This window comes from Eucyclogobius newberryi, unplaced genomic scaffold, assembly GCF_026437365.1.
Source record: "Eucyclogobius newberryi isolate DKJ021-1_F unplaced genomic scaffold, fEucNew1.0.hap1 SCAF_1, whole genome shotgun sequence".
NCBI classification, from domain to species: Eukaryota; Metazoa; Chordata; class Actinopteri; order Gobiiformes; family Gobiidae; genus Eucyclogobius; species Eucyclogobius newberryi.
The window spans coordinates 34,162,378-34,178,423 of record NW_027315723.1 but is presented as its reverse complement, the minus strand read 5'-3'; the positions used below and the strand labels follow the sequence as shown (position 1 = coordinate 34,178,423).

At 41.6% G+C, this 16,046-nt stretch overlaps 2 protein-coding genes across 2 annotated transcripts in view; one reads left to right on the top strand and one right to left on the bottom strand.

Annotated features, from left to right (window-relative positions):
• psmc1b (proteasome 26S subunit, ATPase 1b) overlaps positions 1 to 16,046 on the top strand; it is a 471,402-nt gene that overhangs the window by 113,523 nt on the left and 341,833 nt on the right. The gene's annotated exons all lie outside the window — the stretch shown is intronic.
• brms1lb (BRMS1 like transcriptional repressor b) lies at positions 1,576 to 15,474 on the bottom strand. The gene is made up of 10 exons (XM_072444530.1): positions 15,188 to 15,474; positions 14,557 to 14,647; positions 13,168 to 13,295; positions 12,131 to 12,210; positions 10,762 to 10,858; positions 10,566 to 10,655; positions 10,425 to 10,489; positions 7,955 to 7,994; positions 7,629 to 7,758; positions 1,576 to 4,217 (listed from the first exon to the last, which is right to left on the bottom strand). The coding sequence occupies exons 1-10, from the start codon at positions 15,312 to 15,314 to the stop codon at positions 4,100 to 4,102; spliced, it is 966 nt and encodes a 321-aa protein (XP_072300631.1). The 5' UTR covers positions 15,315 to 15,474; the 3' UTR covers positions 1,576 to 4,099.

Below are 16,046 nucleotides of genomic sequence, written 5' to 3'. Positions count from 1 at the left end.
CATTAACAACCCACGGACAAATCATTCATTATCTCCGCTCCGTTTGAAAAATGTTTAAAGTTAAATTAGATTTGCAGATACAATAACAACGGATATGTCTGTATATGTATGTTGTAAAGCACTAAACCTAAAATAAGTGTAGTTCAGACTTTTTAAATGTGTGGACAAACTTTGGGGTTGGTAAATAGTGAACTAGAATGATGCACAGTACGGCATTAAACAGTATGTATGTATCCATCCAGCTATATCTATACCAGGTCAAGTTACAGGTAAAAGGGCCTCATTTATAAACCAGGCATATGTACAAAAATGTGATGTAGATGACTTTTTACACCAAGTTTGTGATCTATAAAAAGAAAACTCGACATGGAAATGAGCCACAAACGGTACGAAAACTCAAATTTGCACTTTGAGGGTTTTATAAATGAGGCAGGAGGAGATCGGAGCTAAAAGAAACAAGATGTTTGTGGATATTTGCGTTGTGTCTTTAATACTTTCAGTTAGAATTTTATGAATGAGACGCCGGATCTGTGGAGAGGCGACACAGCTCACCGTACAAATGCGTATCTTTTTCAGCAAGTTTTTTTTTTCCAGTAAAAACAGGTCATTAAATACTAAAAACAAATACAAAACACAGGTTTATTACTTTACCGTAGAACAGGGCTTTTCATTAACAGCCCCATAATGAAACATATGCAGCGGTGAATAAACACAGTGAATCATACAAAAAAGCTTTTATTTGAAGTTTTAAAAAGGGAACTTATTTTAGTCTCAGAATGTTAATATCAGGTCTGTCTTACACCAGTTGTTAGATATGAAGCTTGTTATTTTGGTAAAGGATTTTAAACTTGTAAAAAACAAATATTTCAGGATAATTCAACTGAAAGCCTCAGGGCCAAACTACAGCAACGAGCCCAATAAACGTGTTACTGTGGATGCGCTAAGATTTTACTAGGACCAACAGGCTTCACCACAAAATAGCCCAGATAAGATGGAGCTTTAATAAAAACATGTTCTCAACACAAAGGAGAGTTGGTCTTTTTAGTTCGGATTGAGATTCTGTCACGTCCAATCGTCTGTGATAATTTTGGATTTTTTAATGCTGAAGTCCACAGCCAATTCTCTGTTGTTGTTTTTTGGCTTCACGACACAGATTAAGTGTGTCTCTTGTTCTTATGTTCATGAAACCAATGCCGAAAGCCATTTTTAAGAAAATGTTATAAAAAATAAATCAAGATTGATCCATGTAAGGGGAAACAAAAACATGATACTAATTTTTTTGTTGCTGCATCACCCAGCCATGTGCACAAACGCAACCGGTTCCTTCAAATTATAACTTTAGACAAAAAAAACTTCTCCGGTACCAAAAAAAATGCTTTGTTAAGTTCCAGCTATATTTTTTTATCAGGCATCAAAGAAACGTAAAACTTCAATAATAACAGTATTAGTCCAGTGACAAAAAGCTACACGGACCCATCTTTTTCTGTATTATATATAATCTAATGACAATACTTTAGACTTCTAAATATAGTCTCATATTAAGCATCAAATGTCACCAAAAACTGCACAGCACACTTTACCGGATTCAAACAGAAGAGTCTTTAATGGCATGCATATGGCACAAGTTCACATTTTGTCTTTGCAGCTTCCCGCATTTGTGTTAAGTAAAAGTATGCATACAAATGTACAAAAGAAAAGTAACGTCTGATCATCTTTTTGTTGTACTTTTTAACAGTACAGCCGGTGTTGTGTTTGGGCTTCACATTGTCTTCAGCACCTTTTTTTTCCCTTTACGCCATAAACACAAGACACGGCACTCAGAGAAATGGAGCGGAGTTGAAACTTAGCTCCGCTTGTGGGTTTGAGTAACACTGTAAACATTTGAATATTGTAGAGAATCAAAACGTAACAGATTGGACACGTAAAATGAAACACAAAGATCAAATCTAATCTAAATCTAAACCCGCCTTTCGCTCGTGAGGCACGTTGGGACATGGAGGAGGAAGGCAGCCATCTTGAGTTATTTACCGTTTACTGTGCTGCTCTCCTACAGTAACGTTTTGGGTGGAGATCAGAGCCGTGGTCGACCAAAGACGATTGTTGAATTGAGGGGAAAATTGGCGTAAAATGGGCAAAAGCGTTCAAACTTTTTAGCGTCTTTATTAATCGCAATTTTAATAGACGAAATTAGCAAAAGGCTGCATGTTTTAAATACCAAAACATCCAGTCTTATTCTGCATAAAAATGGCTGACCCTCTTGTGGATATTTGTGCGGATAATGTTCTGTAATACGGGTACATAGTTTGTCAGTTCATAGTTCAGGCTGGTCAATTCTCCCGGACAAACTTAAAATGTGAACTTTGAACAGAACCCACATATCATAACACAAATCTGATCATTTGTCAGAAGAAACTGCACTCACAGCGTCACAACTGCACTGTTTATACTGAAAAGTACAAGGAAACAATTGATTTAAGTTAAAAAGGCAGATTCACGACTCCCTCTAGAGGTGGGAAATATACTGTAATTGAGATAATAATGTAAAGTCCTTTAGAAAATATGCAACTTTTTAATGTAGTGTATCGTTTATAATGGACAATGCTACAAAAACGTATGGATAAGGTGTCATTTCTGCACTTTTGTGATTCATTTTACAGACATTTCACACTTGTCTGATCATTAAACCTAAACTAATACGTTTAAAGACACGTTTTAACACATTTCTGTCAGACTGGCATGATATCCTTTGAATATCGTTAATGAGATGAGAAAAATGTCGAGATAATCATAATTATTAGTATTTCCCTGCCCTAAATCACTCCCAAATCTTTGCTCACTCACTCCATGACTTCTCTCTGCTGTCGCCTCGTTTGTGTCAAAAATCAAAACCCAACTAATAATTAACTAAACCGAAAACGCCATTGACAAATTATTTGACAAACTGTCTTAAAACCGACATATCTGTGTTTTGTCTGTTTTCCAATGCTTTTTTGACCAATGAAATTACAGCAAACAAACGCAACATACATACAGTACGTTTCATGTCATACTGCGGAACATATCAGAAAAGTTAGACAGCGGCTCGTCGACTGCACTGTAAGAGACGCATTCAAATGGTGTTATTGCAGTGCGGCGTGGAAGCTAGATTGTCACGTATTTGGTTTGGGTTTAGTCAACTTTACAGACGCACTAAGCCTTGAAAATAAAATACAAAATACATACACTAACCTACACTTAACAGTTAATCTGACTTTGTTTTGGTCGAGACGAGACCAAAAGAGAACTTGACAACACTAGAAACTGCATTTTATTTAAAGTAGCAGTTGATTGTAATGATAAATATTCTGTTTAACCTTGTGTTTGTTTAATGTGATCACTTAAAAACCTGATCGATGCCATTTTGTTTTAAGAAAATCCACATTTGGATCGTGTCGCGGTGTCGATTTGTGGAACATTTGTTATAGTTAAAAATGCTACAAAAAGAGCCGATTAAAAATAAAATACTGTGAGATTACTGCACTTTTGTGATTAGTTTTATCGACATTTCACGTTTGTCTGATAATGAGTCGACATAATATTGATATATAGATAGATTGTTGAACATCTACCAACTCTCATTCTATCAATGTAACCACACAAATCCCCACTGCTTTCACACAAACACAATATAGAAAACCTGTGCAACGTTGCGTTCTTTTTTTACGCAATCGGGGACCTGCCTAAAGGGTCCTAAAACACAGATCTGTAAGCGCCACGGAGCATGAAACGGAGTCACGCTTAAATCTCTCAGTTTGGGCCCGCTCAGTCCTCCAAAACAAAGAGTAAGGCTTCACTGCATTGATACGCCTTGTCTCCAAAAGGCACGCTCCAAGCTTCACATCGTCTCATACTTAGCAGCACTTCATCTCAAGAGAAAATGACACTTTGGGAGTTCGTCCACATATTTACAGTCAAATACTACTAGCCGTCGACTCGAGCGTGCGCAAAACGCCACGAACAGTGAGTGTGGTTGGATGTCGCGTCACTGTACGTATGGTAAAGCGTGTGGAACGAGACCGCGAGGAGGAGAAGGAGGAAGTGGAGGAGGAGGAGAGCAGGCCTACGAGTGTTTGATGGTGTATTTGCCTTTCTGCAGCTGAGAGACGTACAGCTTCGACTTGGTCCCGTCCAAACGCTTGAACCAAACCTCGTCGTTGTTGATGGTGGTGATGACGGCGCTGCGGAGGAAAGACGCAACATGAGCGGCGGGTTTGGATTACGCAGATCATTCATACCATATTCAACATCAGGCCTGGGGGGCAAATCAGTCCCGTCAAGTGATTTAATCCAGCCCATCTTCCAAATATAAAAAAACAAAAACAAATCTTGTTTACCGATTTATTTCTGGATTAGCACTAGTTTAGACCTGGTTTGGTTTGGTTTAGTCCCAGTTTAATTCTGCTTTAGACCTGGTTTGATTCAGGGTTTGTTCTGGTTCAGACCTTGTTGGTACTAGTCTAGTCCCCGTTTAATTCTGGTTCAATTCAATTTATTTTTGTAACGCCCAAAATCAGAACAGCGGTTGTCTCGGAGTTCAGTTCTTGATGGGCAATTTTGCAAAGCAACATTGTTCTCTCAGTAGTTATTTTATTGCATCAACTTAATTTATCGAAATGGTGTTGGGGATATTTTGTGCGATCCAAACTACAGTAGTGTTGTCCACCTCTGGCCCAGAGGCCTTGGTCCTCCGGAACATCTAGCCCACTGGAAACTTAAGTTGAATAGCTTTATGTGGCCCCGTCTGCCAATGCTGAAAATGCTTGTGAAGCACTGCTCTCCTGCAATTGTAGGCTGCAAACACAGCACCCACATGCTCTCTTCCTCGTCTCTGGTGACTTTAACCACGCTCTCACCACCTCTTCTGTTCTACCAACATACACCCAGTATGTTACCTGCCCCACCAGAGAGAATAGAACATTGGACTTGTTTTTTGCCAACACCAAGGAGGCTTATTCTTCTCCCCCCCTCCCTCCCCTGGGCAGCTCGGACCACAATCTTGTACATCTGAGGCCTGTGTATGAACCCATCGTGCGCAGGCAGCCTGTGGTGTCCCGTGAGGTGAGGATGTGGTCTGCTGAGAGCGAGGAGGCTCTGAGGGACTGCTTCAGCACCACTGTCTGGACTGAGCTTTATGACCCACATGGGGAGGACATCAACACCATCACAGAGTGCATCACGGACTACATCAACTTCTGTTTTGAGAACATTGTTCCCTCCCGGACGGTGCGGTGTTTTCCAAACAACAAGCCATGGATTAACCGTGAACTGAAGGCTCTGCTGAAGGAGAAGAAGAGAGCCTTCAGGTCAGGGAACAAGGAGGAGCTGAGGACTGTGCAGAAGGAGCTGAGGAGGAAGATCAGGCAGGCTGAAGCCGGCTACAAGAGGAGGATGGAGGAGCAGCTGCAGCAAAAGAACATTCAGGGAGTGTGGAGGAGCCTGAAAACCATCTCGGGCTTCAAAATCCCCCCTGCACAGACAGTGGGGGATCTACAGTGGGTGAATGATTTAAATGCTCACTTCTTGAGGTTTGATCGGTCACCCGCCCCTCCCCCTGCACAGCTGCATGCTCTCTCTTCCACAGCTGGACAATGCCCTGCATCTGTTCCTCTTCGCTTATCTGCCCCGGACCATCAGCTCCCCACTTCGCCTGGACTCACCCATCCCCCCAGCACACAGTCTCCCTGCCAACCACTGACTGTCACAGCAGCACAGGTGAGGAGTGAGCTGAAGAGGATTAAAGTGAGGAAGGCAGCAGGACCTGATGGCATCAGCCCCAGGCTCCTTAAGTCCTGCGCAGATGAACTGTGTGGAGTTATGGAGCATGTCTTCAACATGAGCCTGAAGCTGAGGGTGGTACCACAGGTCTGGAAGACCTCCTGTCTGGTACCTGTGCCCAAGACACCGCGCGCCAAAGACCTCAACAGCTTCAGGCCAGTGGCTCTCACGTCCCACCTGATGAAGACACTGGAGCGGCTAGTCCTGGACCACCTCCGCTCCACCGTGAGCTCAGCCATGGACCCGCTGCAGTTTGCATATCGGTCTGACATCGGAGTGGAGGACGCCGTCATCTCCCTGCTGCACCGCTCTCTCTCTCACCTGGAAAAGCCTGGCAGCTCTGTGAGGATTCTGTTCTTCGATTTTTCCAGCGCCTTCAGCACCATCCAGCCGCTGCTCCTGAGGGACAAGATGGAGGCGGCTGGTGTGGAGTATGACCTGGCAGACTGGATCCTGGACTACCTCACAGACCGACCCCAGTTTGTGAGAGCCCGGAACTGTGTGTCTGACACTCGGACCTGCAGTGTGGGGGCGCCCCAGGGCACTGTCCTCGCGCCCTTTCTCTTCACCCTTTACACTGCAGACTTCAGACATGACACAGACAGCTGTGTCCTACAGAAGTTCTCTGATGACTCTGCCATCATCGGACTCATCACGGACGACGATGACGCGGAGTACAGAGGACTGGCGCAGGACTTTGTGGACTGGTGTCAGCGGAACCACCTCATCATCAACGCGGGGAAGAAGGAAGGAGATGGTGGTGAATTTCCGCAGACGCCACCCCACTGCCCCCTCACCTGTGAACATCCAGGGACGGGACATTGAGAGAGTGGACTCATACAAGTACCTGGGTGTTCATCTGAACCACAAACTGGACTGGACTCATAACACAGACGCACTGTACAGGAAGAGCCAGAGTCGGCTCTACCTCCTGAGGAGACTCAGGTCTTTTGGAGTGACAGGGCCACTCCTGAAGACCTTCTACGACTCTGTGGTGGCATCAGCCCTCCTGTACGGTGTGGCCTGCTGGAGCAGCAGCATCACAGAGAGGGAGAGGAAGAGACTGGACAAAGTCATCAAGAAGTCCAGCTCCATCCTGGGCTGCGCTCTGGACTCGGTGCAGGAGGTGGGGGACAGAAGGGTCCTTGCTAGATTCACATCTATGCTGGACCATGAGTGTCACCCCCTGCAGGACACTGTCTCCGCTCTGGAGAGCAGCTTCAGTGAGAGACTGATCCACCCTCGCTGTGTGAAGGAAAGGTTCCGTAGGTCTTTCCTTCCTGCTGCTGTCAGACTTTATAACAAAAACTGTTAGTACTGAACACTCGCAATACTGACCTAACCATGTGCAATTCTGTCATATGTGCAATTGCTGTTGGAATTCATGTGCAATTCATGTGCAATTACTGTGAAATTCATGTGCAATCTATGTGCTGTTGTGACACATATTCATGTGCAATTACTGTCGTGATCACATGCAATGGTATTTATGTATTTATTTATTTGTCTATGGGAGTTTTTTATTTATTTATAGGAGATCTTCTACTGAAAGTGTTTTTCAGACTTCCTATAAGTGATCTGTTCTTCTGTATCTACCTCTGTATCTACCTGCGTTGCACCAATGAAATTTCCTCATGTGGGACAATAAAGGAATATCTTATCTTATCTTTATACGGTGCAATAAAACCTGATTTCAGTGGATAAACTGGGATTAACCATTAAGTGGTTTTGTCAAATGAAAAGCACTTAGACACACAAGTGCGATATCACAGCCTGGTTTAAAGACAATTACTATTTATGTCCCCGTCACAGACCTGGTTGGGTACTCGTCCTTGCGGTTGATGCAGATGGCCTGTCCTTTGCAGTACCACTGGTTGTCGTAGAACAGCCTGCCGTCCTCTGACCGCGTCACGTGGTGATGTCGGTCGGTCTTCGCCACGGGGACTAAAACGACAGACACGAGTCAAGAGGAGGAGCGGCTGCAGCGCCATCAGATAAAAGAGAAGAAAACGCTCGCTGTAGAGAAAGAGGATGAAAAGAGGTGGACAGAAAGAGAAGAGACAAGATCTACTGTAGGCGGGATCGATAATGACCATTAGAGTCTGTGATTAGTGGAGATCGATGCTGGCAACAAACTCACCGTCCACCTTCACTCTGTGCGGAGCCAGGGACGCCATCGCCTGGAGGGACGACACACAAATGAGACGAGCAGACTCCGGCGTGTACTTCAGGGCAGAACAGAATCGACCCGGGCGCAGCAAACGCCTCTAAATTAAAGGCGGCTTGAGGCGTGTAGAGACGTTACCGTTTTAACTCAAACAAACTTTAACACACGCGATGAAACCGTGCAACGCAAGGCAATAAAACTGTGTGTGTGGATTCAGGGTTGCAAAGTTAAAATGTACACTGAAGCAAGCATATTAAAGATTTGTAAGTGACAATATATAACGGGAATAAAAGGAAACGGGGCATGGAGCGAGTTAGCTGACGATTTGAGAGCATCATGAGTTTGAGGCTTCATATTCAACACAAAAGTCATCAAAATTGGGAATGAACCTGAAGCTGAACATGGACTAGATCAGGACTAAACAAGGACAAGACCAAACCCAAGTCCACATCGGGATTAACATTACCAGTATGTATATAAATGCAAGACCAAATAATGACATTCTTGAACCCTACTGTTTTACACACACAGTTCTTCTAGTACTTTTCTCTATAATTAGTTGTTTTTGAATAAACTCCATGCGATTGCCGTCTTGTGAGTGGAATTTGTGTCAGATACATGTTTAGATCACTGAGATACTGAAAGGCTTTAGTCGACAACAGCTCTAAAAAGGTGGGCAAATCTTAAAGGCCTAAATATCTAAACTAAAGTGTGTCATTATGTACAAAACCCGTTAATCCTGTAGTTAAACCAGTGTTTCTCAAACTGCGGTGAGTAGGCCCTCTGCAGTTTGAGTTTGTGTTGATCATTAATCAGAATGACTTTATCCGTGGTTTAGTCTCATTTTAGACCTGTTTTTGCCATAATCAGGCCTGATATAGTCTGTATACAGATCTGGTAGCACTCAGAAAACCAAATATTTTTTTACTTGGTGTGAATTATTGAGAATAACTGGTGTAGACCCCGATTTATTTTAAATGCATGTTTATATTTTACAAGGTTTTAAATGTTGAAGCTCCTGGTTGTGTTAAAAAGGTCAAATATATTGAAAATCTGATGCAAATGCTTAAAAAATGACCACAAAAAGTGAAGCCCATGCATCTGTTAGAAGGATCAGTATCGTTGATCTAGATCTTAGTAAATCTGTTCATCTTGTCCAAACATGTCATCTTGTCCTGTTGTGTTTTCACTTCAATTTTGTTGCTTAGCAACTTGAATAATAAATCATTGAGTTGAGACATAGCTGGATTAGTTTGACAAGTGCTCTTTGTTTTCAAAAGAATTCTTAAAAATCTGCTTTTCTTTGCAGTACTTTTTCATTCAAAGGTACATTAACGTTTATAGTGAAGGATCCGCCACCTGCTCGTCTCCATGGAGATGTTAATGCTTTGCCACCTGCTCGTCTCCATGGAGATGTTAATGCTTTGTCAGGAATATTTCACAGTGTTTCATTAAACTTATCTGTGTAGTATTCATTCAACATTTCTCACATAGCTTGAAAAAAACATGCGTTCTTACTGTGAGTGGCGTCGCCTCTCCACAGATCTGACCTGTCACTCGCCGAGGTGACATCACCTGCTTGTCTCCATGGAGACAGATAAAGTTAATGCCATACTGTGGAACTTTCCATTCCAAGTAATAACATATCCATTAGGGCTGTGCAGTTAAAGGTTGAATGGACGATTTTTTTTGGCCCAAATCTAAGTCTTATTTCCTCGTGGCGTGGACTGCCCATCAGTCCTGCCATGTATCAATCATAAAACACACCTATCGCTCACCTGCAGCCGTGTGTGGCTCATCCCCACGTTTCCGTGTGCCTAAGCGCATTGATCTATCATAATATAGTTCCCTCAGTGTACGGGACAAAATGAAGACGGAGAAAGACAGTTCGAGCTGACTCAGAAGAAGACGGAAATCTACGGGAGACGAGCGATGCGATGTGATCCGTCGCGCTAATAAACAAACGCACGTGTGTGTTGTATCAGTCCACACGGGGTAGTGCGCATGCGCACTTCCGCCCAAGTTCTCAAATCACCGAAAAATTGTCCATTGCGCCTCTAATGTAATCTATAATAGTGATTTCAGTTCAAAAACATACTGTGATAAAAATACAATCAATTTAATCATCTGTTCAGAGCGATGTGTGCGATCGTTCTGCCACACAACCGTTAGCAAAGCCAGTTTTTAATCTACAGGGTTTTAAAACTTCAAATCTACTGGTTATTTTTACAGAAGTAACAAGTCAAAAACAAGTATAGACAAAATTGTTTGAAATAACTGTCATTTCCACCATGAGCCTGAAAACAATGGTGAGTATGATTTTTGCCCTGATCAAGCTCACATCGATCTCCACTGAAAAAGCGGCGGACCCTCAACCAGAAAAGTTACACAGTGCACCTTTAAGACCAACCCTGAAAACATATCACAGATTTGTAAAAAGCACCTTTCTGATTGCGGTCCAGTCTTCAAGAATGTCCAGATCCTGCAGCATGTAAACGATATATGGCCGTGAGAAAAGCGGTTCAGGAAAAGTCTAGAGAGACGGGACATCGGGAGAAGCAACAACTACAAAGACAAAGGATATCAGAGACGACAACGGGCTTCTTCTTCTTGACGGGGCAGAAGGGGTCTTTCTTCTTGTTCTTCCGCGAGTGCAGCCCGTCGCTCCACAACTCTGGGAAGTAAAAAGAAAACAAAAACGCAGCTAAAACCGGGAGAGAGGGGGCGATATTTCAAGGCGACTTTGATGTTTGGTTGTGGTGGTTTGAGCCGGCCGTTACCTGAGGTGATGTCAATACTGTGTCTGTCTTCCTCCAGGCGTCTGATCTTCTCCTCCAGCTCGCTCTGCACCGTGTCGAACAGCAGCATCTTCTCACTCTGACCACGGGAGAAAGAAACATGTCGACAAGACTTTTCAGGCAAATGTTTCTGTTTTTCTTTTTAAATAACGAGAGAGCCACAAGACAAGACGACATGGAACTATTTTAACTGGAAAATCAGACTTTGTTCAGTGAATCTTATTATATCTCTTTATAATTTCTCTCTTTATTTATTGCTTCTATGTAGAGTTATTTATAAACTCTAATAATGACGTGCTAAAGACACAATATTAAATTTAAATATTTCACAAAATATTGAAATCACTTAATTGGCTGTAATATGAATCAATTTATCTATTTATTTATCTACTCAGTTTAACTTTGACTGGATTTAGTCTTAGTTTAGTCTCTGTTAAGGTTTTATTTTGACTGAGTGACACATTAAGGTATGAATGTTTGTTTTAATATATCGTTTGTTGAAAATATGTCTTCTTAAGAATACATTTTAACTGGGTCTTTGCTGTTGTTGATTGTTCTTAATTCTATGTGGCAAATAAGACTATTCTTCTTCTTAACTGAAAATAACTGAAATGATTGTGTCAAAAAGTCAAACATCACAATGTCATCATGGCAGTAAATGTACAACGGCCAAATCACCCACATCTTCTTTTTAAATACTTTTGTTTGTTTGTTTGTTGTCAAGGGAAAAAATAATAATGTCCGATATTGTGCAAACTCAATATAGATTAGATAGGCTAAATATTGGACATGAAGTAGATTTGAACACCATAATGAAGCTTGAAGTGTTCCTTCTGTTAAAGATGTACAGTTTTACCGTAAAAACTAGAGCACGAGTAAAAAATGTGAAAGGACATAAACACTTCCTGATCTCAATTTTGTGTTAATTTAATATTTTTAGTTATTGTTCTTGTCCGACTTTTAGGACTACAGAGAGTTTACTAAAGCTCGTCTCCATTGATATATTAATGCTTTGCCTCCACTGTAAAGCAGAAAACGTTTCCATCGCTACATAAGTTACAGGTCAGATCTGCGAAGAGGTGACTCCACTCACAACTAGAACACATCTTGATGGGAATAAAGCGATTTTGGCAGTTAAAAAAACACCAGTAAATATGGATATGTTAAATGTAATTCTGTGTAACTTGGAGACCAGCAGGTGGCAAAACGCCCAGCAGAAAGGTTACGTAGTGGACCTTTAAAAGGCGTTTCTAAGGCGATAGCTGGACATAAAACACCTGTGATGTATAGATTCATGGCAGTAACATGGTTTTAGTCTCTTCTGAGGCACAGTCTAGTTGATGTGTTTTACCTCCCAGTGCTGGCACGCCGCCTGGATCTCACACTCGTACTTGTTCTTGACGGATTCCAAACACAACTCTCTGTAGATTCCTGCCGTAACAAGAAGACGTGATCAATTATTTAATTCCACAGTGTGAAGGATCTCAAGGCATTTGCCCTGATCAGGTCAGACTGCGATGCTACTTTTCTCATGCAGGAATACACGCTAAAAGGCTCAAATGTACTGCACCAATCTTAGAAAACATGTATTTTTACACTTTTATACATGTGTTTGACATGACAATCTGGAAACGATACTCTATTATTCATTGCATTTTTAATAGAGAAAATATACAGTTGTAAATAAAAACAGTGTGGCGATATTTCCATGGATTTGGGGTGGATTTATGGGGAGATATATCTATGCAAATAATTATTTTTCTTATTCAAGGCTGCAACAAGTCACTGGAATAAGCGTAAATAGTTGACCAATAGTTATAGTTGATCAAAATGCGATAACAATTATTTTAATAATCGTTATCCGATTATATAGATTATAAAATACACGTATTTCATTAAGAAGATAGCGGCATTAAAATGTAAAAAAATAAATACACATATACCTATATATATATATATATTTTTTTTTTTTTCTGATTTTCTTAAATAATGCATGTCATTTGTAAATATTATCCATCTAGAAGCTTTCACTTACAATATTTTAACCATTATTTGGTTTGAAAAAATGTATTTATAAAAATGTTCAATAGAAATAAAAGTTGACTTGTCGACTTAAAATCAAAATATATAAAAAATAAAAGTTGACTTGTCGACTTAAAATCAAAATATATAAAAAATAAAAGTTGACTTGTTGACTTAAAATCAAAATATATAAAAAATATTCATTGGTCACAGCTTTATTTTCATTACTATTCAGTTTTTGCGAAGCACTTTGGAAACGGTTATAAAAAGGCTCCTAACTGAATTTGAATAGAACTCATCATCACTGACCAAGTTCAGAGCCATAACCATCATGAGCAGGTCCAGAGGGAGCAGCGTGTGCGTTACCTGCCACTTTGGTCCTGATCTGCATGTTCTCCTGCAGGTTGGCCAGAGGCTCCAGATACTCCTGTGCACAGCCGGCCATCACCTCCTGCAGCTTAATGTCCACCTGGCTCAGACGCTCCTTGTAAAGTCTGGACAGCACACGTAATGACACTTAACGGACAAAAAAACTCAAACACCGTCGTTAACCTTTGCAATTGTGTATTAGAGAAAAGTTGTCCAAATGGCAGAGGAAATCAGACATCGTTACATCAAATGGGGTTAGGAAATGATGGCCACGGCCTCATCAGGAAGACATTTAGTTAATTCAGTTTTGTTGTATCAAAGACAGTGGCACAACAAGAGAGAGTTGTATTAGAGACATCACAACATGCAACAACTGTGTAGCCAAGTCCTATATATTACTGAGCTCTTTCTTACGTTCAAGAAAAACAATGTAAAGACAGAGATCCATGGATTGAAGAGATGAAACTATAAATGGTCACATTTATATAGCGCTTTTCTACCGTCAAGGTAATCAAAGCGCTTTACATCAAGGAACCAGTCACACATTCACACCCCAGATGTACGCAGACACTGGGGGGCAAGTTGGGTTAAGTGTCTTGCCCAAGGACACAACGGCAGTATTCACATGAGGCAGCTGCGATCGCACCGCCAACCTGCGGGCCAGTGGATCTGACCGCTCTGACTGAGCGGGGAGTCGAACCGCCGACCTTTGGATCAGAAGACGAGCACTCTACCACTGAGCTACTGCCGCCCACAACTAGCACAGTAGCATTAGCAATTAATAATTCAAAACAAATTATTATATCATTGGATTGGGCAAAAGTCGTCGAAACCCTTGAGTTATGTCAAGGACCGTTTGAAGTTTATGAAGGCTTGGTCAATTTATCAATTTGTTGATAAGGTTTAGAAGTTCAGGTTTGTTCATTTTGGTGCAACACAAACCCAGTGTTTGCACAGAGCGAACAGGAATTGTGGGAATTTGTGGGAAATTAATGTAATGGTAAAGCTTTTCCCTGCTCCATGTTAAGCCCTGGGATCTTGCTATAAACTAGAGTGTGACGCAGGTGTCGTCCAGCACTCGTGAACCCGTCTCCAGATCCGGTAGCAGGAGGATTCCCTGTTGTGCATGTTTTGGGTTGAATGGAGAAACCTACACCCAGACACGAGGAGGAAGAGCAAACTCTGCACAGAAAAGTCAAACCGGCAAACCAACTTGCTGTGAGGCGTGAGTGCTCGCCACTCAGCCACAGTGTCCAAAGCAACAGAGGAAGAGCAAGAAGTGACTGGACCTGCTTATATAAATAAACTATGATTGTGGCTTTTGCAGGACCTTGAGTGAGCTGCCAAACACTCAGCAGCTTGTGTGGGAGTGAACAAAGAACTTACTGCTCTTTCAAATCCGTGAACTGCTTTTCTAACGTGGTCATCTCATCCAGGCACTCCATCCTCCTCCTCTCACAGTCTTCATCGTCCATTTCTGTTCAGACACAATCAGCTTCATTTTACCCAGGTTTTTACACCAAATACGACTCGCTGTAAGCCGAGGGTACATTTACATAGAATAATCAGACAGCCCAATAATATGAGATATGGTTTATTACTAAAAGAAATCTAACCATCGGTGACACTGTTGTATTTGGGAGACAAAATACAATTAATGTTGAAAATACTCTGTCAATCTTTATGATGTTTTTGTCACATTAGTTTGCCCTTATTTGCATAAATTACCTTGTCAGAAAATTACCTGCACATGCCTGAAAAATCGGAAAGAAATCCGATTACTCACAACTGATTCACATGAAAATTCACTGTTTACATGTAATTTCACTATATGATAATTCCATAAATCGGATAATAATGATCAGATTTCTGGTGTTAATGCAAACATTGGCCCCCGTCAGACCCTCTCTTAAAACATGATTTGAACACGTTTACCACCAAGTATCTACACTACTGTCATCTGATGTGGCGTCTTAGTGCAGTTGGCCTCAGTCAGATTAGGCCTGTTTTTTCCTACCCGATGTGTCCCCATCTTCAGACACAGAGGAGCTAACCGTGTCCTCCTCGTCCGTGCTGCTTCCGTCTTGATCGGGGAAATCCACCTCCATTTCGTCTTCTTTTTTGTCCCGGGAGTGAACCGGCATCGCCAAGTGCGGGCACCGTGGTGTTAAAGCGGCGACACGGTGCGAGAAGTTTGATAAATGCAAGTAAAACGAAACATGTAGCGCAGGCGGCTAGCCGGTTAGCATCACGACAGCTGGATGTGCAGACATGGCTCTCGCCGACCAATCAGAGCACGGGTTACTCAGACCAGTTATTCAGGCCAGCCAATCAGACGTGAGAACAGGTTACTAGACAGCGACAAACAGTAGGCATGATGGGAGTTGTAGTTTTCTACGTGGCTTCAATCATATAATAGTCTATTTTAAGTTTAAAAAATAACATTTTGTTGAAAAATAATGATATAGGCTTAATAACTAAAACTGCAACAATTTGTTTAGCCTAAATGGTTTAAAGATTATTTATTTAATAAGCCAGAACTGAATTCCCTGGTAAATGGGACTAAAGCCATGATTGTTTCTTTGCTTACAAGCTTAGTTTCCCAGGTAACACTGTGCAGTTAAGTTAAATTTCCGTTCAATTTAAATGACGCAGCACGTTGCTATAGTGCTAGAATGCAGAGAGACAAATGCCAGGTTAAATGTGAACAGAGCAAACCTGGCAATGTTCTGGGACTGAAGCACGTGTGAATGAATGTCAGTGCTGAGTGATTTTGTAATTGGTAATTTACTGGGAACTATGTGTGAATAGGACTTTAATTTTAGCAAATTATTCATACCATCACGTTTCTTCATCTTGAAAAGACTTATACGGAC